General features: G+C 33.7%; 1 protein-coding gene across 50 annotated transcripts in view; it reads right to left on the reverse strand.

The window, feature by feature from the left end:
* The window catches only part of Clasp2 (cytoplasmic linker associated protein 2), a 201,755-nt gene that overhangs the window by 58,952 nt on the left and 121,766 nt on the right, over positions 1-21,037 (reverse strand). For 11 of the 50 annotated variants that reach the window (XM_058576641.1, XM_058576648.1, XM_058576650.1 and 8 more), the window contains 6 exons: positions 16,457-16,627; positions 13,138-13,245; positions 8,808-8,870; positions 7,709-7,815; positions 5,922-5,945; positions 4,355-4,599 (listed from right to left, as the gene is read on the reverse strand). In XM_058576641.1, the coding sequence (XP_058432624.1) occupies positions 4,355-4,599; positions 5,922-5,945; positions 7,709-7,815; positions 8,808-8,870; positions 13,138-13,245; positions 16,457-16,627 (718 nt within the window). Of the gene's footprint in view, positions 1-4,354; positions 4,600-5,921; positions 5,946-7,708; positions 7,816-8,807; positions 8,871-13,137; positions 13,246-16,456; positions 16,628-19,201; positions 19,229-21,037 lie in introns of all 50 variants that reach the window. The other 39 variants (XM_058576652.1, XM_058576658.1, XM_058576640.1 and 36 more) reach the window with 7 other exon arrangements.

Here is a 21,037-nt window from a genome sequence, read left to right on the forward strand (position 1 = left end):
AAGAATTCATAACTAGAAAGCCTACATTAGAGAGCATTCTCAACAAAATATTCCATGAAGATGAAGCCAGAAAAAAGGTGAAAACCAGCAAACGGAGGAGCTACACTAAAGGGACATTCAATCAACTAAGAAACAAAGACAAATCAAAAACCAGAAATAAATCAACATGACAGGGAATAAAAATCATGTGTTAATTATATCCTTTAATGTTAACTGCCTAAACTTATAACCAAAAGACAAAGACTGGTAGATTGGATTGAAAAGCAAGACCCAACAATATACTGTCCTTTCAAGAGACTCACCTCATGGGCAAAGACATCCACAGGCTGAAGGTGAAAGGATGGGAAAAAACTTATCATGCGTATGAATTATGTAAACAAGCAGGGGTTTCCATTCTCATTTCAGATAAAGTAGACTTCAAACCAAAGTTAATCAGAGGAGACAAAGAAGGACATTTCATATTTCTTAAGGGAAGTATATATAAACAGGACATAATAATTATAAATATTTATGCCCCAACAATGGAGCATCTATGTACATCAACAAACCCTTCTCAATTACAAGAGTCAAATAGACCACAATACAATAAAACTACGTGACTTTAGCACACCACTCTCACTACTGAACAGATCTTCCAAACAGAACTAAAAATACAATCAATAACTTAGACTTAACAGACACATATAGAATATTTCATCCATCAACAAGCAAATATACTTTCTTCTCAGCAGCACATGGCTCCTTCTCTAAAATAGACCATATCTTATGCCACAAAGGGACTCTTAGTAAATACCAAAAAATCAGAGATAATACCCTGCATTCTATCAGACCACAATGGAATGAAATTAGTAACCAATGATAAAATAAAAAATAGAAACTACTGTAACAAATGGAGCTAAATAATACACAACTGAATGATGAGTGGATAGTAGAAGAAATCAATGATGAAATAAAATTCTTAGAGGTAAATGAGGACACTGATACAAAATATCAAAATCTCTGGGACTCTATGAAGGTAGTACTAAGAGGAAAGTTTACTGCATTGAATGCATTCATTACAAAAATAAAAAGTCAACAATAGATGACCTAATACTACATCTCAAAGTCCTAGAAAAAGAAGAATAAATCAACACCAAAAGCAGTGGAATATAGGAAATACTAAAATCAGAGCTGAAATTAATGAGAACAAAAGAAAAAAAACAATTGAAAAAACTGACAAAACAAAAAGTTGGTTCTTTGAAAAAATAAATAAAATAGATAAACCCATGGCCACGCTAACAAAGAGAAAAAGAAAACTCAAATTACTAAAATACAAGATGAAGAAGGAAATATCACAATGAATATGTCTGAAATACAGCAGATAAATTAGAAACTATTTTGAAAATTTATACTCTAATAAAATAGAAAATATCAAAGAAATTGATAAATTTCAAGAGACATATGACCTACCCAAACTGAATGAGGAGGTCATACATGATTTAAACAGTTCAGTTTCAAGTAATAAAATAGAAAATGCTATCAAAAGCCTACCAACCAAGAAAAACCCAGGACCAGATAGATTCTCAGCCGAGTTCTACAACACTTTCAAAGTAGAATTAACACTAATATTCCTCAAAGTATTCCATTAAATAGAAAAGGAGAGAACCCTTCCACACTAGTTCTATGAGGCTAATATCACCCAGATACCAAAAATCAGACAAAGACACATCAAGGAAAGAAAACTTCAGACTAATATCTCTAATGAACATAGATTCAAAATCTTCAATAAAATTCTGGCAAATTTCATACAAAAACATATTAAAAAGATAGTGCACCATGATCAAGTGGGGTTCATCCCAAGGATGCAGAGTTGGTTCAACATATAGAGAAAAATTGAAAGCATTCCCGCTAAAAACTGGAACAAGATAAGGATGTCCTCTTTACCACTTCTATTCAGCATCATTCTTGAAATTCTAGACAGAGCAAAATAAAGAAATTAAAGGGATAGAAATAGGCAAAGAAGAACTCAAACTGTCACTATTTGCTAATGACATGATTCTATATCTAGAAGATCCAAAAAATTCCACCAGAAAACTTCCAGAACTAATAAATGAATTCAGCAAAGTAGCGGGATATAAAACCAACACCCATATATCAAACACATTACTGTAAATCAGCAAAGAATTCACTGAAAGAGAAATTAGGAAAACTACTCCATTCACAATAGCCTCAAAAAACAAACAAACAAAAAAAAACAACTTGGGAATCAATCTAACGAAATAGGTTAAAGAACTCTATAATGAAAACTACAGAATACTAAAGAAAGAAATTAAAGAAAACATCAGAAGATGGAAAGATATCCCATGCTCCTGGATAGGCAAAATTAATATTGTCAAAAAGGCCATACTACCAAAAGGCTTACACAGATTTAATTCAGTTCCTATTAAAATCCCAATGACATTCTTCATAGAAATAGAAAAAGCAATCATGAAATTTATTTGGAAAAAATAAGAGATGCAGAATGGCTAAAGCAATCCTTAGCAAGAAAAGTGAAGCAGGAGGCATCATAATAACAGACCTTAAACTAGACTACAGAGCTATAGTAACAAAAATGGCATGGTACTGACACCAAAATAGACTTGTAGCCAATGGTACAGAATAGAGGACACAGAGACAAACCCACATAAACATAGTTATCTTATACTAGACAAGTGTGCCAAAAATATTCATTGGAGGGCCAGGTTTGTGGCTCAGCGGTAGAGTGTTTGTCTCGCATGTGAGAGACCTTGGGTTGGATCCTCAGCAACACATAAAAATAAATAATAAATAAAATAAAGGTATTGTGTAAAAGAAAAAAAAATCATTGGATTCAACATATGGTGCTGGCAAAATTAGAACTCCATATGTAACAAAATGAAATTAAATCTCTCTCTCTCACCCTGCACAAAAATCAACTCAAAGTGGATCAAAGACTTAAGCACTAGAACAGAGACCCTCCACTTAATAGAAGAAATAATAGGCCCAAATTTTCACCATGTTAGCCTAGAATGACTTCCTTAACAAGACTTGTAAAGCACAAGAAGTAAAATCAAGAATCAATAAACTGGATGGATTAAAATTAAAAAGCTTCTTCTCAGCAAAGGAAACAATAATGTGAGGAAAGAGCCTATAGATTGGGAGAAAATCTTTACCACATGCACTGATAAAGCATTAATTCTAGGATATATAAAGAACTCAAAAAACTTAACACCCCAAAAAAACAAATAACCCGATCCACAAAGGGCTAAGGAACTGAACAGACACTTAACAGAAGAAATACAACTGATCAACAAACACAGAAAAAAGTGTTTAACATCTCTATCAATTACAGAAATTCAAATCAAAACTAGTCTAAGATTTTTATCTCATTCCTGTCAGAATGGCAATCATTAAGGATACAGGCAACAGGGGCTGGGGTTGTGGCTTAGCAGTAGAGTCCTCGCCTAGCATGTGCGAGATGCTGGGTTCGATCTTCAGCACCACATAAAAATAAATAAAATAAAGGTATTATGTCCAGCTACAACTAGAAAAATATTTTAAAAAATACAGGCAACAATAAATATTGGCGAGGATGTGGTGAAAAAGGTACACTCATACATTGCTGGTGGACTCCAATTGGTGCAACCACTATGAAAAGCAGTATGGAGATTCCTCAGAAACTGGAATGGAACCACCATTTGACCCAGCTATCCCACTCCTTGGTTTATACACAAAGGACTTCAAATCACCATACTATAATGATGCAGCCACATCAATGTTTATAGCAGCTCAATTCACAATAGCTAGACTATGGAACCAACCTAGGTGTCCCTCAATAGATGAATGGATGAAGAAAATGTGGTATATATACTCAATGAAATATTACTCGGCTTTAAAGAAGAGTGAAATTATGGCATTTGCCAGTTAATGGTTTGAGCTTGACAATATCATATTAAGTGAAATAAGCCAATCCCACAAAACCAAAGGCTGAATGTTTTCTCTAATATGCGGATGCTAATTCACAATAAGGCAGGGGATACTAGGGAAGAATAGCATTACCTTAGATTAGGTAGAGGGAAGTGAGGGGAGGGGAGGGGAGGAGAAGGGATATGGGGATAGGAAAGACAGTAGAATGAAACAGACATTATTACTGTGACTACATGACCAATATGATTCTGCAACATGTACACTCAGAAAAATGAGAAATTATATCCCATCTTTGTATGATATATCAAAGTGCATAAATATATTCTATTGTCGTATATAATTAAAACAAATTACAAAATTAAAAAAAAAGTAAAGACAAAAAGTATGAACTTCACACAATATAATTATATTTTAATACAACTCATCTCACCTTAGTGTTCTCTGATTTTTTAATAAGTTCTGCAGACCCAGGAGGCCTTCCTTCCGTTCTGACCAATTGGAACTAGCACATCTATTGAGGACTTCTGCCACATCTTCTGTCTGCCTCATATATGTAGGAATACTACCATTTCGAGAACTGTAGGAACGTTCTGAACAAGCACTAGAAGCATCACTGTTGGCATCATCATCTGAATGCATTCCATATGATTCATATCTTCTTCGAGCAGGTTTTTTCTGTTATATATAAAGAATCTTATTAGCAGTAACTAAAAAATATATTGATACTTCATAATATCTACTGAGCACAAAAGGATTGATTTCAGTCTTAAAATCAGTGCAAAGCATGCTGCTAAACAGTGTAATAAACTAATGTCAGTACTTAAGTTTTTGTTTAAGAAACATGTTTTATAAGTTAGCAGAAAGTGAAATATTCTTTAACTATGGGAAGTGGTAGAAGCAGAATAAGACCATATGAAAGTTCAGATATGTAAAGTGAGAAGTGTTCAAAAATGTGGGTTTTCCTCATATATCGTTTTCACAGAAAACCAACAACTACTAAAATGTAAATTAACAGAAACTGTTCTAGAAATTCAAATTGGTAAGAAGAAAAGATGACCTTTTTAGAGTAGGAGTACAATGGATCAGAAAATGCATGATTTCCCCTATGCAAAATCCCATTTTTCCCTGTCTCTACACCTTCTCTTTGCTATTCTCCTTTTACCTCCACTACCACTTTCCTTGCCACTCTTCCTTCCCTTGTATCCAACTCTCATGTTTCCTAGAAAAGTAAAATACAGACAAAAATATGATGAGAAACTGTTTTACTCACTATTGTTTTTAGGAGGAAACATCCTTAAGGGCCCTCCACATTTTTCTCAATATATCTGTACTATTTCAATAAATAAGAAACATCATGTATGGATTGTTTGGATATCTTTACTTCTACGGTTTATAATTTAATGTATGTAACTGGCAATTAAACCTTGCATATCAGAAATGATATCAGGGAGAATAAATAGCTAATTTAAAATTTCCCTGGAAGAATTAGAAACAAATCTATGCAATCTGATGTTTGGATTTGAGCTGGTAAGTGGTGAAGATATTTCTATGAAATATTAAGGACAATAATTTAAAATAGTTCCAAGTAGCTGTAAGTTCTCCATTCTAAAATCTACAAGAAATATAATTTGAGCTTAAATTAAATTAGCTTTAAAATGATGTTTCTGTCACTGACCTCATATTAATCTATAGATACCAAGTCAATTTAGAAATGTTTCCTATGTTGGGCTCCAGGATCAGTCTTATTATAGAAATTAGTATAAATGACCTCATCTCATTGGTACGAAGTAGGTGGGCTAAAAAAACTAATACCCCCACACAAGACAACCTATTCAAGGAGTATCTCCTTCTTGATAATCACAGAAAAACAGATGTATGTCTAAGAATTTTATTACTTCCACTTTAATTTGTTATAGATGAACATCATCTATTAAATTGATGAAGCAAAGAAAAAAGTTATGGTATCATAAGATGTCAGAAAATAGCAATGTTTATACCTTAGTCCGTATGTCTCCTAAGAGCTGAGAGCAGTAGATTTTTAAAGAGAAAAATTGAAAATAATGAAGAACATTTTGCTAAATGGCACAGCGAAGTAGGCATTAACAATGCCCATGATCAGAAACATTAAGTTTTTTTTTAACATACAGATACAAAAGAATTGCTTACTAGCAGGCTATATCGTTAGTCTTGTCAATGTCCTTTAGTTCACAGAGAAACAGCTAAGCTACAAAAATATTCCCATAGCCAGTTTTCCCAAAGACTCTCAAATATTCTTCCTATTTGCATCCTTTTGCCATTTCCAAACATAACTGTATTTCTCTGATTTTCCCTGGGTCCAAATTATACTTAATAGTTGGAATTTTTTTCCCTAACAACTGTGAGTAGCAAATGGGAGTTATCTGTGCACTATGCAAATAATGGAAATAGAATCATATCATTGGGACTCATATTTTAGTCCTCATGGTTAAATATTCCTATAAAATTCAAGCACATCATCTTAGTATTATAAGCAATAGTTCAAGAATAACCCAGTCAATTAATAAAATTTATATAAGCAGAATTTAACTAGTGAATCATCCAATTAAAAAATATAAAATATGATTTATAAAATATAGTGATAAGGAATAGTAAACTAAAAAACACCAAACTGATTAAATATTCAACATAAAAAGATCTGATCTTCATCATAAAAAGATCTGATCAATATATCTCAGACCCAAGAGAAATAAGCCTCTTAGTTATATTAAATACATTTATAAAAAATGGCTGAGGTAAAGGGAAAATTCAGCACAGACTGTTAAAGCAGTACTACATAGGTGATGCTATCCAATAAATTAAAGCTATTACTAATGAACATTCTTAAAAACTTGTCTTTCAAATCTACTGCAAAAATTATATTGTGTCAACTTGTTAAGACGTGATCTACATTTTTAGGGACACTATATATATGTATTTATATACAAATATTTATTTATTTACTTCAAAATAAAGATGAGACCTTTTGTAAATTCTAGGTAAGGAAATGAGTAAATCTGCATGCAGTTCTGTTTTCAATCCCTAACACCCTCGCCCACTAAAAATTGAGTAAATGCTTCACAGACAAGATTAATATTATAATTCATATTTTGATAGAGGAAGTATCATACTAGATTGACTTGGGAAATTAGCAAAATCATCCACATCATTTCAAAAGAATCTTCTTTCATAATTTGAGAAAAATAATAGTGATATATATACAGCACTCTTCTGACAAAATACTAAGAATCTGTAGGATGTTTTCAAACTTGTTTTATGTATTAGGCACAAAGAACCAGGATCTTAATTATAATTTGTCTTGAGACTGTACTTCCTCTCAGCTCAAAAAATAAAAATAGTTAGAAGAGTAAAAATCCAACTAAAACAACCCCTATTCTCTCAAGGTTAAGCCAGGCTTGAAATTACATGCTCATAAGTATACATACTTACATACCAATCTATCTGCCCTTACATTCAATGTACTACAGTGCATAAAATACAATGATAAAACACATTACTATATTAAAGACAATAAAATTTTTGTTCCTGACACCCTATCAGTACTATGGCACTGGCTTAAAATTCTGAATACTAAATAAGGCTCAAGAATTAATTATTCTGCTCTGCTTTTTTACATTGTCCACATTTTGTCTTCCTAGATTTAATCCAGAATTTTCCCATCTCCTTTCCTACACAGGTGGACTAGCTCACACATACATTAGTTTCATAATGGGAACATTAATAATGACAAGGAAATGGAGCAGAGTACCAAGGCATCTGCTACTGCCTCCTCCACGTCAGAACCTGTGTTCAGGACTCGCATGGCACTGACAGAAGATGACAGTCGACTTGATTGGCTGATCCCATAACCTGGACCTAATTCACCAAAAGAAGGAAAATAGTTTTGAGAAAGTCATAAATATAACAGTATCAGGTTGGAAAACTTTTAAGACCCTTGGGGGTGGGGTAGGAGCAAAAAAAACCAATGGGGCAAAGCATTTTAAAAGCAATATTGTACTTCTGGGCACACTGAGTTTTTTGGTCAGATAATAGGGTAAAAACAAAATTATTAATAAAGTGTGGAAAACAAATTTAAAGAACAGCAGTATTATTCTTTATTTATAACAAGATCAAAGAAAGCATAGCTGGTAAACTAAGGGCTTGGACATCTATAGCCCTGTAATCAATTCATCCAGCTCTGTCAGTTCATGCAAGTCTCTCTATATGGTGAACCACAAAGTAAACCAGAACAAAGATCTATCCTCAACCAATAATGGTTAGGGAGATCAATGAAGCCACACCAGGATTTCACTAGGACGAAAAGTTCCAATTATAATCTATCCTTCAAGATAAGTTAATTTTATTCTATAACTAAGACAGATCATTCAATGTCTGTTAAGTGGCTACTATGTGCCCAACATTCTGAGATAGGTGAAAACAAACCACAGATGAATTCTCCCCCTCAACTGCTTTGAATACCATCATTTTTTAAAGCAATTTATATTTTATTTAATTTTTTTACCATCATTTACAATTAAAACACTTCATCCACCATTTTGGTTTTTTTTTTTTAACATATACAAAGATGGAGTACAGAACTGAGAACATAAAACAACTCTATATTTCAAAATGATATAACGGGTTTAAAAGAAAAACATCCATCTGCTAGTGAGGAAAATGTTCAGTAAGGTTAAAGGAAAAAGTTATTTGGGGGAAAAGGAAGAAACTACAAGTGATTTATTCTCCAGTAAATAAAATTTAAAATAAAAACAAACCAATTAAAAAATGAATAATATTCAGTGAAAACTGTAAAGAACAAAAACTGAAATGAATACACAGATGATAGTGAAAAGGTACTCATCCTTCACCTGAGGCCCCATACACATCGGGGGCGTAGAGGGCACCAGTAGATCTGGAATGGTGTCTGGAGGCTGGAATAACAGGACCATACAAACCTCATCTATTACCACAGAAACAAGGAATAGTGGCAGCACTACTGTCAGGTAAGGAGAGTTAGTTAACGCTGGTGTTACTCTTAATAGTTAATGATCAGAATATGGCCAGATATGGCACTTGAACATTAACACTGAAAGATCATCCCTGACACACGAATACAACTTACACCTAAGTGGATGGACATAGGCCTACAGGAGACAAAAGAAAAAAAGCAAGTACTCAAATGGAAGGAAATGTCAAAAATACAAGCATGAAAACAAACAAACAAACAAACAAAAAAACCAAACACTGTTGTTAAAAAAAAACCACTATGGTAACTAGTAACTAATAATAATTTTACTTTCTTTAATCTTGGCACTCAAAAAGGCAGCTATTACTATTCAATTTTATAGGTCTAAATATTTGTTAACCGCCCACCCTCATATGTTTAAATCCTAGCTCCAAGGTGATGGTATCAGGTGGTAGGAAGGGCCTTTGGAAGGCAACAAAGTCAAGATGAATCCTTCATGATTGGGATTAGTGTACTTAATATAAAGGAAACTCCAGAGAGCCAGGTAGCTAGCTCCTTCTAACATGTAAGGACACAGCCACAATCATCTATCAACCAGGATACCAAATCAGACACCATTATCTGCTGGTGTCTTGATCTTGGACTTCATAGACTCTTAAATGTGAGAAATAAATTTCTGTCATTTTTAACTTTGTTACAGTAGCCTGAAAGGATAAAGATAGATGAGGAAATTAGTGCACAAAGAAAGCTTAATTTATATGACCAAAGCTAGACTACTAGAAAGTGGTAAACCTCAGTAATTGTACTCTTTCAAGGCCTCTGCTCTAAAGGATCACACATACCACCTTAACACTGTTCAGAAGACAATATACCTTATTTTTGTTACCATAAACATCTTTCATAATGGCTCACAAAATATAAATTTTACATTCAATAGTAATTATGTAAATATCAAAGCACATTTGAATATCAAAAGTATCAATAATCTAAACAAAAAAACCCTAAAAATTTGTGACATGTCTCTCTATATATTGCTCTAGAATCTGAATTTGTCAGATGTTGCATTTTAGATCTTAAAATTTTGATTTTTCATAACACCATAAAATCTATCTTTCTTACATATAAAAATAAATTGCCAGGGAAAATGTATTTTAATAAATATTATTATATGATTTAAAAGTCTTCCATTTTAATATATATTATTATATGATTTAAAAGTCTTCCTCACATATATTAATTAGAACAGTTAAAATACTAGATAAATGCTTCCTTTGCTACAGGACAACCTTAATGAATAGGAAAATAATCAAAAAGCTTGAGGCAAAGAAGGATTTAAACAGAGAGAATGACGTTCAAATAGTCAAGTCCTGAAAGGTGATAAGTATCATTAACAAAATATACTAATACGTAGTTTTAATTTTATCTAAGTGAAATTATTTATTTATTTTAAATTAAAAATAATAATTTCTAAGTGAGAAAGACTTGAGCAAATCTGGAAATGCCTAGTGGATGAAAATTTTAAAAAAACTAAGGACTCAATTGCTACCTGTGGTTGGAGATAACAAGTAAGAGGCATCAGCCATGTGTTTGTCATAAAGTAAGACTTTTTTTTGAATTTTATTTCCAGAAATAAATGGAAGCTTAAGGGTATAAGTTCCAGAGAAGTTTAATTTTGCTCAGTTCTGATTTCTTTCTAATGCTTCAGGGCCATCAGACTATTCTTGTGATACAAGCAGATGCATCATGTGTTATAGTATTCATGTCTAAAACACTAATATTCAAAGTCAAAGGTGATACAAAGATTCCATTAAGTAAAGAGATATAGTAAAGCCTGGAGTTTGCAGGCAAATGTAGCAGAAAATGGGAATGGTGAAGACAACTTAATCTCTGGAAATGCCATTCTCCACTCTTGTGAAACACACCAGGCTAACCTACTACCTTTGGTATGCAATATCCTATGTAAATAAAAGAACCATAAAAAAAAAAAAAAAACAACTCCAGCAAATTTACAAGGGGTTGAAAAAAACTTCAGTTTTTCTAACACTACATGATTAAAAGGTTAATCATCTTTACCCTAATAAGAAATTCTATGAGAAAACTGCTTCCATGACTTAATAATAAAATTTAAATAATTTAAATTGTCAAATGGAAGCTTTGAAATGAATTTAGAAAATTAATGGATAGGTGATGTCTCTCTTTAAAAACTGGCCTATTAACAACGCTTACTTTTTAAGTAACTAGTAGTTGACTGTAAATTCCCAACTATTACACAGGTTTAAAAGGTAGAGAAACATTTTGGTTTCTTTTTGGTATGTTTTCTAATTATAATCTATAGTATTAGCAATATATAAATGCTGATGTATGCCATTAAAAAAAAACATGACATCCTTGTCGTTAAAGCCTGGGGCTCGGGGGAAGAGCACCAGCATGGATGGCAATGATAATGATCATATGACCAGGGCAATTAAATGTTCATTGCACCAAGCACAGTCCTGAGGAATTTTTTTGTTTTGATGTATTTTTCTCTTTTTTTCTTTGCAGTGCTGAGGACTCTACCACTGAGCTACATTCCTGGCCCTCATGTATTTTCTCATTGATAGAGTCAAAGAATCCTAAGATGTATGTGTTACTATTATCCTTGTTTTACAGATAAGAAAACCCAGGCATAGAAAGATTACAGAACTGAACCATCTGACCCCAGAACATATGTTCTTAAGCTATCACATGTGCACTCTACTTCTTTAAACTCTTCATCATGACATGCTTATTTCATATAAATGTAGAAGTTCTTTCTTCATAAACATATCTATGAAGATGCACCATGTGTTCGTGTGTATATATGCATATTTTCCTGGCAGTGCATATACAGAAATTCTATAGACTAAATCTATTTTATATGAACTAAAAACATCTGTGGCAAAGTATCAGCCACTTAGCCTTAGTGATGCAGAAGAGTTCTTTCTATCTTGGTACCTTCCTACAGGGGAAAGAGAAAGTGAGAAACTCTTTGGACCTAAGGCTAGAACATGAACAAGGGCTGAGGATTTTCCTATATATCCCTAGCTAATGGAGTTTCCCAGATCATTACAGGTCAGCTCAGGGATATATTGTAACCAAAGGGATCCACAGAATTATAAATTAATCCCTAGAAAGTCTATATTAACATGACTAAGGAAATAAAAAGTCTAACAGACAACCAGTAGATCTGAATTCTACTTAAATCATTCCAAACTCCTGAAGAACAGCTCTCTTAGTACTACCGTTTACTACACATGTCAAAGGAAAAAATATGAAATGCTGTAGGAATGTGCATACAAACGAAGTACCAGGTGCATGGTGCATGCCTGTAACCCAGTCACTCAGGAGGCTGAGCTGAGGTAGGAGGATTGCAAGTTGGAGGCTACCCTCAGCAACTTAGTGAGACGCTGTATTAAAATTTAAAAATAAATAAATAAAAATAAACTAAAAAAAAAGAAAAGGGGGCTAGGAATGTACCTCACTGGTAAAATGTCCCTGGGTTCAGGTACAAATATGAGAAAAAAGGAAAATAACAATAACAACAAAAAAGCTAAAGAATCATGAAGATAGTCTAAAATTCTCAATGAAAAAATTATGCCTCTACAGTTTTACAAAAAATACTAAAGCTTTAAAAAATTAACATTTTTATAATTGAGGTAAGTATGGTATTATAATCAAGATTACAATACAATCTCTATTCTCAGGAACAAAAAGGTTTTATAGCAGTGACAAGACATGGGCTAATAAATGGGAAATGACTATTAAAATATAAAATATTATAAAAATTTAGTCCCTCCCACTGATAATAGGTCATTGATCTAAGTTGAAAAGCCAGTATTTCTACTGAAAAGAACAAAATGTACCAAACCAAACAGTTCATATTGCACTTGTGGTTATTTAAATATTGTCTTTAAATTCTGTAGGTTTATTTATTAAGAAATACATTGAATTCAATATTCTGAGGTTTAGATTTATGCTACAGTTACTTGGTTATGAAAGCAATTTGTTTACACAATGACTGACTTACTCATTTAAGATAAGTCAATAAGGTCAAAGGCATTTCCCAAACATATAATTTTTCTTCCGACTCTTTCCTCAAAATGACAGAAAAGATATAGGGGCAAAGACACAGCTAAACTCCAGGTATGCTGGGTCATCAAATGGTGATAACACAAGGAGAAGGCAATATACCTCACATTTGCCCAAATGCTTACCGAGGGGCTGAAAAGAGCGAACTGGACTAGTGTCCCTGCTACTTTCCCGACTAGCTTCCCGGCTGCATCCTTGACTCACGCTTGGTCGAGGAATACGACTGCTTCGAGCTGGCAGAAAGAAATAGGCATGGCAAGGGAGAAAACAGAAGACGGAGTTTAGCAGATTTTAAAATTTTGGTTTTATTTTTCTTTTGGAACTGAGCAATAACTTATTTTTTTAATATTTATTTTTTAGTTTTAGGTGGACACAATATCTTTATTTTATTTTTATGTGGTGCTGAGGATCGAACCCAGTGCCTCATGCATTCTAGGTGAGCAATCTGCTATTGAGCCACAACCCCAGCCCATAACTTACCTAAAAATAAAAAAATTCTCTCTCTCTCTCTCTCTCTTAAAAAAAAAAAGATATTGATTGGATGAAGTATTACCAGAAATACAGTTAAGTTTCTTGAACTGTAGTCAGTCTGTCAGGGATTAAAAGGTTGTAAGTAAAAAGAAGACTTAAATATCATATAACATAAACAATAAGACAATTTTTCTCCTAACTATAGACTTCTATCACCTTTGGTACTTTAGACCCAAATCTTACTAAAAAAAAAATACATGATAAACATTAACCTAAAGTACAATCCCGATTCTTTAGTTCTCAATGCAAAATATAGGGGGAAAAAATGAGCCAATGCTTTCAATTTCCATGCCTTTTCTCACTCCTCCTAAACAAAAACACAAATAAATACACAAGCAACAGAAAATCTAGGAGTGAGGTTGGGCATGATGGCCTGTAATACCAATGACTTGGGAGGCTGAGGCAGGGGGATGGTAAATTCAAGGCCATCCTCAGCTGCTTAGTGAGACTCTCAGCAACTTAATGAGACTCTGTCTCAAAAAGTAACAAAGGATTGGGAAGGCAGCTCAGTGGTAAAAGCCCCCCTTGGGTTCAATCTCTAGTATCCCCCTGCAATATTATATATATGAGTGAGTGAGTGAGGACTGATTAAAAGTGAAGTAGAGGGGCTGGGATTGTGGCTCAGAAGTAGTGCGCTTGCCTAGCATGCGTGAGGCACTGGGTTCGATCCTCAGTACCACATGAATATAAAATAAAGACATTGTGTCCACCTAAAACTTAAAAAAAATTTAAAAAAATAAAAGTGAAGTAGAGAATTTAAAATGATGTCTAGAAAATAAAAACAAGTGAATCAGCCTATATGATAACTCCAGAGGCTTTGGGCCAAATAACAGGCACACAGTAAGTAAAAAATGCTGCTAAGGACATAAATTCAAAATCTGTAGGCCTAAAAGAAATCTGTGACACCTACTGAATGAAGACATTCTCAAACAAGTAAGGCTTCAAAAAGCTTGACTCCTACATAAAATTTCTTTTCTTTCTACTACTTTTTATTGGTGCATTATAGTTGAACATAATTATGGGATTTGTTGTTACATATTTGTACATGCACACAATATCGCAATATAGTGTTGCCAATATCACTCTGCAGCACATCCTCCTCCTTTCCCACCTCCCGTTCCCTCCTACACACAATTTCTAAGGAATTTATTTGAGAATATGTATGGGGCCAAGCAAAAGAATAAATTAAAAAAACAAGAGAGAGGATCCAGGAAGGAGTGCATTCAATCCAGGGAAGAAGTAAATCAGACTTTCAAGATGACAGCTGATCAAGATGCCCAGATTGCAACCAATCCACAGAGTACTGAAAAGAATGTCCTTAAAAAATAACAAACTCTATACAACAGTATCATTGAGAAGACTGCAATACTAGGGGATAAGAGAAAAAGTTATGCTGTGCTTCCATATAGAAAGCAACCAAAATGTGGCACAATCTCAAGTAACTGACAGGACTAGAGAATTCAATTCTGTATCACAAGAACATTCAAGTGGTCCATAACACTTAACACTCAGTGTTCACTTGGGAAGAAATGAGGCCATAGTACACTATGTGTCTTGGCAGCAAACAACTTTATTTCTTCATAACATAGTAAATATTCTTTATAGTTTTTCAATTTTCAGCACCACATACAAAAATAAACAAGTGAAATAAAGGTGTTGTGTCCAACTACAACTAAAAAATAAATAAATTAAAAAAAAAACACTGGCTTGTGAATGCAAAAGAGAATGTATACGTAAACTTTAATAATGTAAAAAATAAAGCTGGTTACTAAAAGAACAGAAAGTGAAGGGAAAGGTAATTGGAGTTGAGATACTGGTTGAAGCTGATGAATCAAAAAACAGAAACAGGATAATATTCTTTAAAGTTATACAGGTAGTCTAGGAAATACTTAAAAACAATGGACAAATGATTAAATAAAAGTTGGGGTAATGAGGGGAATTTCTGACTTGGGATCAAGTACCAGGTATCCTAGAGACAAAGTCACTGACAGCGCAGAAAGGATGGGAAAATATACAGACAGATTGGTTGATCAATCAACCCCTGGATCAATCAACTCTGAGGTCTGCACAGCCTCCAAACATTTCAGCTAAAGAGCCAAGAAATCCCTCTTTCCTGTTTAAGCTTGCTCCAATTATAATTTCTCCTATCTATATGCACTTTTTTAAAAAATATTTATTTTTTAGTTCTCGGCGGACACAACATCTTTGTTTGTATGTGGTGCTGAGGATCGAACCTGGGCCGCACGATGCCAGGCAAGCACGCTACCGCTTGAGCCACATCCCCAGCCCCTAATTTCTCCTATCTAAAACTGGAAGTATCCTAGTCAACACACAGAGAAAATAAAAGCTTATTAGAATTCAAATGTGGCTGACCTACAATACAGCTAGTATATATACGTATATATTTATGTACATATATACATATACATATATGACAAATGTTAATTCTATAATAATCTTGTGCTTTTGAATAGTAGCTATATTTTTCAAAATTCCTATGAATTATAATATCAAAATTCAATTCATAACGTTTTACTTTAATTCTCTTTGATTTTTTTTTTTTGCGGCAGGGGGAGGGGTGGAGGGGCATACCAGGGATTGAACTCAGGGGCACTTGACCACTGAGCCACATCCCCAGTCCTATTCTGTATTTTATTTAGAGACAGGGTCTCACTGAGTTGTTTAGCGCCTCGCTTTTGCTGAGGCATCTTGAACTTGCCATCCTCTCATCTCAGCTTCCCAAGCCGCTGGGATTAAAGGCATGCACAATTGTTCCTGGTTCTCCTTGAATTTTTAAGTTGTTTTCCTCTAATTTTTAAGAGCCTTATTATTTCCTCAAGTGTTCAGTGCTACCAAAGTCTGAAATACAAAAGAAATAAACGATCAGCAATTCTCACATATAGAAAATCTTACCCACTGAAAGCCTAGATGGACTAGCCTCTCTGCTACAGCCCTGGCTCCTTGGTATCTTGCTTCTTTTCTGTGTGGATGCTGAATTGACCAGGACTCTTTGAACACCAGAGCTCACAGTAGAGAGGGCTGTTGTGGTCAAAACTCTTCCTGGAGACCCAGATCGGCTGCCAGCTAAACACCAAACACATGCACAAATATTAAGATGTGAATACTAAGAAAATTTGCTGACAGGATAAAAATTCAAGAAACACATCTGAGAAAACTATTGTAGTATGACAGGTTCTAAGTTTAAAGAAAATGGACCAAGGAAGATTTATACATAATTATAACCTGGGAGGAAAAGGTATACCATATATAACTAGCACTGAATGCTAAATCATCTAAAACATATTTTCAGTTTGGGGAGTATACTATATTTGATAATGACAATACTATTATTATTTTTAGAACGCAAATAGTAAAAAAGATTTCTAAAGCCAGCATATATCTGAAAGTATATTTCACGTGGTTAATATGGTCTGTGTGAAACAGTTATATACTTAAAAGGGAAAAAAATCCTTGATTCCATTACTGCGATTATTTTTTTAAGTATACAATAATGGTAATTTGCTTTATCTTCACATAGTTTGCCTGAGATTCTCTGAACAAGTATATAGCAAAGTTATCTATTTTGCTACTATGTATGTATTTTAAAATTTTACAAAATTAAAAATTTAAATATTGACAAGTTTGGGCCTAGTGAAAAAGAAAATTTATTTTTGCTATTTGCAAAGGACTCTTTGGGTGGCCATATTCTGGGGTATACAAGTACTCATGGTAGAACAGGACTATGGGACAAATTTATGTATATATATGAAAGAGAGATCAGGGAGACAGAGAAGGAGAACTGGACAAAAATTTTGTCAGAGACTGGGGTAAAACAAGTTACGAAATATGGTTTTAAACTAGAAATGCCTGGATTAACTTCTATGGGAATGAGTTCCTTTGTCAATGAAAGCACTTTATGTTTACTTTATGAATAGGGCATGGGCTACATAACTCCAAGATAAAATCTAACTCTAAACTCTGAATGATAACATTATGAAAAAATTAAACTTACACTTAAGCAAATCAATCTTTGTGATATAAACTTCTCCCTTTGCTGGGCACCATTTCTACCCAGTAGGAGAGTCACTATTCAAGCTGTTCAATCTTATCCAATTATGTTTCATTTCCATAGGGCAGATTAAAAATTAAAATGCCAATGGAAACAAGCAGACAATGTCAAAAAACGGAAAACTGAATACAGAGTAGGGAGTGTGCTAAAAGGACTGTGATCAAGAGGAGAGTGTTTACCCTTTCCTAAGAGAGAGGTGACTTTTTAGTTCTACCCAGCTCTGTCTTGAAGTGATACTGACTAGGTCCTGTGATTTTTTGAAATTTCCTTTTTTTTTTTTTCCAGTCATGTTCTACAGGTCAAATAATACATGAATGAAACAGGCTGGATGTGGCCCAAGAGCTGCTGATCTGTGGCCCCTGCTATTACTTTTCTTGGCACCATCTTGCTGAATAAAATTTATACTCCTGCTTAATTCTTCATCAGCAAAGTAAAATTTATTTTTGACTGGTGATTGAGATACTGTAAAACAAAGTAGCTTTTCCATAAAATTAATAATTTACCATTTGAGTAGAAGGAATTCTAAATTATAGTAGGGAAATTATTCAAGTCTACTTTAAAATGACTGCTTATTTGAAAGCTTCCCGATGTTTCAGGTGAAGAATCTTCAAGTCCGGTTTCTTTCAGTTGTAACCTTAAGGATGGTTATAAGGCACCTGTTTTCTCCATGCAGTATCTAAACTAAACATACACACCAAAACATCTAAACACTCAACATGCCACAAACTCACAATGCAAGAGAGGTTAATGGAGTATTTTATGGGAAAACTCGAAATAGTATAAAAGGTATAAATAATGAGCTGAGCACATACAATATGATATTCTATTAAAACCAATATAAACTGTGGAGGTAGAGGTGTCGGCAAGAAAAACTGGAGAAATTTTTTGAAATCTGGGTCTATTCAGCAGATAGGAAACACGAAGTTTAGAAGCAGAGTAACTGTTTTTTTGTCTTAGATTATTTAATTTATTAGTTATGCAAACTCGCTCTCTGTATTTAAATTTATTCATGCCCTCTCCTAAGAAATAAAATGGCACTGTTCACTTCAATCATTACCCTTTGTTCTCCATTACCCCTCTGGTATCCACTAAGACTGTGATAATTCCAGCACCTGTGACTCATTTTGAATTGTTTATATTTAGAAGAAAATACCAAGGCTCTTTCCCTAGCCAAGAGCCACCAAGGTTAATTATTTCCTTTAGAAAACCACAGAGTTAATGAAATAGGGCATGATATAACCAGGGAAGAGCAAGTTAAACAGAAAAAACCCTATGGCAAAACTTGAAATTAAATACACATTTTTCTTGTGCCACCTATAAGCTACCATTTTATACTTTTTATGGCATTTCAAAGGATTACTAAAGCTCCTTTTGACTGTTTATATACGGTCAGCTTGGATAATTTTTAAAATGCAGGGTTTGGTAATATAATAAAGACAGCCCAAAGAAAAATCATAATTGGTAATTTTTACCCCAATATGATTATAGAATGATGGAATATTAGATGTTCTGCTGAATAGAACCCATTTCTGGTAATGAAAATAGGTGATCAAACAATAGATGCATACATAAAGTCTATAGATTCTTACCACCAATGGTATTAGCAGATTGTGATCCTGAACAAGTGTAAAGGCAGAATTAGGGTAAGGGTTATAATAATCCATGAAGAGGGGAGAAGCAGTTTTTAAATGGATGGCAGATGAAAACAAGAAAGCTTTAGTCAGTTCTCCGGGGGAAAAAATTCTCTAACTCGAAAACAAAAACAAAAAACAAACAAACAACAACAACAAAAAAAAAACACTTTAAAAACTCCCAAAGCACAGATGTCTTTAACAAAACAGTACATTTAGTAGTTTTATAGCTGAAAAACAGAAATCAGACACTCATGTACAAAGCAGATGAAATGAAGCTGCAAAGTTTAATGTAAATTCTTCAGCTTTTCTATTACTGGTAATCCAAAATTTAATAATTAAATGTTTAAGTTTTTATTATTTAAACATTTAATTTAAAACTAGATGTACAGAATAACTACAACATCTTGTTGCTGAAGAAAAATCAGATGAAAAAGCTACAAATTGCATCTTTATTGGATTCACAGAAAAAATAAAATAAGAGGTGAGAGGAGGGGGGACAGTTTCTGACAGGCTGTACAATCATCTGTATACAACCAGTCACTACCAACTAAAAAAGAACACAGTTCCTTCAATGTAAATCTAAAAGTCTCTCCGCTGGGTCTACTTTCATTTACTTTGATTAGCCATCTTAGGACACCTGCTTTGATCCAAGAGATTTTTCTAAAAGATGATACAAAAACACGGAAGACCATGCAAACCCTAATGAATTACTTTACAACAAAGCAAAGATGGAGATCACGGTAATATTTGTGTGTAGATATGTTGTAAAGAAACTTGCATACAAATTACGTATCTATACAAAAGACTTTGGAATGGAACATAATCATTCAAATAAATAAGCAAGCAAACAAAAACTTTCCAATATGATTTACAATCTAAGTGACTTTACGGTAGGAAAGTCTTTTGATCTTAAAGTCTTCCTTGGTCTAGCCAATTTTACTGCGTTTTCACATTTTAGGGAAGTACGTGGAGTACTGCAGATTGGATTTCAAAGTAAAAACCAAATGCACAAAAATTATTCTGTTCTCTCCTGAAGTGATCTGAAGTTAAAATGATCTAAAAAGCAGGTCCTTTAAGGAACATAAAAAGAAGGAAAAACAAAACAAAACAAAACAAACAAAAAACTTCTGAAATCTTTACTCTGAGGTTAACCTTGGTATTTTTTAAAAGACAACTAATAAAGCCAGGTGTGGGGTGGCACACGCCTGTAATCCCAGTGGCTTGGGAGGCTGAGGCAGGAGGATTTTGAGTTCAAAACTAGCCTCAGCAACATAGCAAGGCCCTAAGCAACTTGGTGAGACCCTGTCTCTAAATAAAATATAAAAAAAGGTTGGGGATGTGGCTCATTCATTGAGAGCCCCTGGGTTCAATCCCCTGTACAAAAAAAAAAAAAAAAAAATTCTCATGATTAAATTTTATCCTAAGATCCTAGACATGAACAGTTTCTCGTTGTTTTCAGTTTCTCGTTGTTTTTAATTTTCTTTATGCATTAAACTTCCTATCTTCACGAATACTTATTTCAGTTTCCTAAAGGCAATAAGAATAACAAGGTGTAGAAATACACAACAGTGGTATAAAATTCAGTTGCCATTTGATTAATGATAATAATGAGGAAAATTTTATCAGCTAACATACATAGGGCTTACTCTTGGCCAGGCAATGTTTTAAATGTATTAAATATACTACATCATTTCATCCTCATGGCAACCTTATGAGGAAGATACTGGTAATGTCTTCATTTTATAAGTGATATATAAATACAGTAACTTCGACCCAGAACAACCAGGATTC

Source organism: Marmota monax, unplaced genomic scaffold, assembly GCF_021218885.2.
Source record: "Marmota monax isolate L192 unplaced genomic scaffold, Marmota_monax_Labrador192_F-V1.1 WCK01_AAM20220418_F8-fsc00021, whole genome shotgun sequence".
In the NCBI taxonomy this organism is placed as follows: Eukaryota; Metazoa; Chordata; class Mammalia; order Rodentia; family Sciuridae; genus Marmota; species Marmota monax.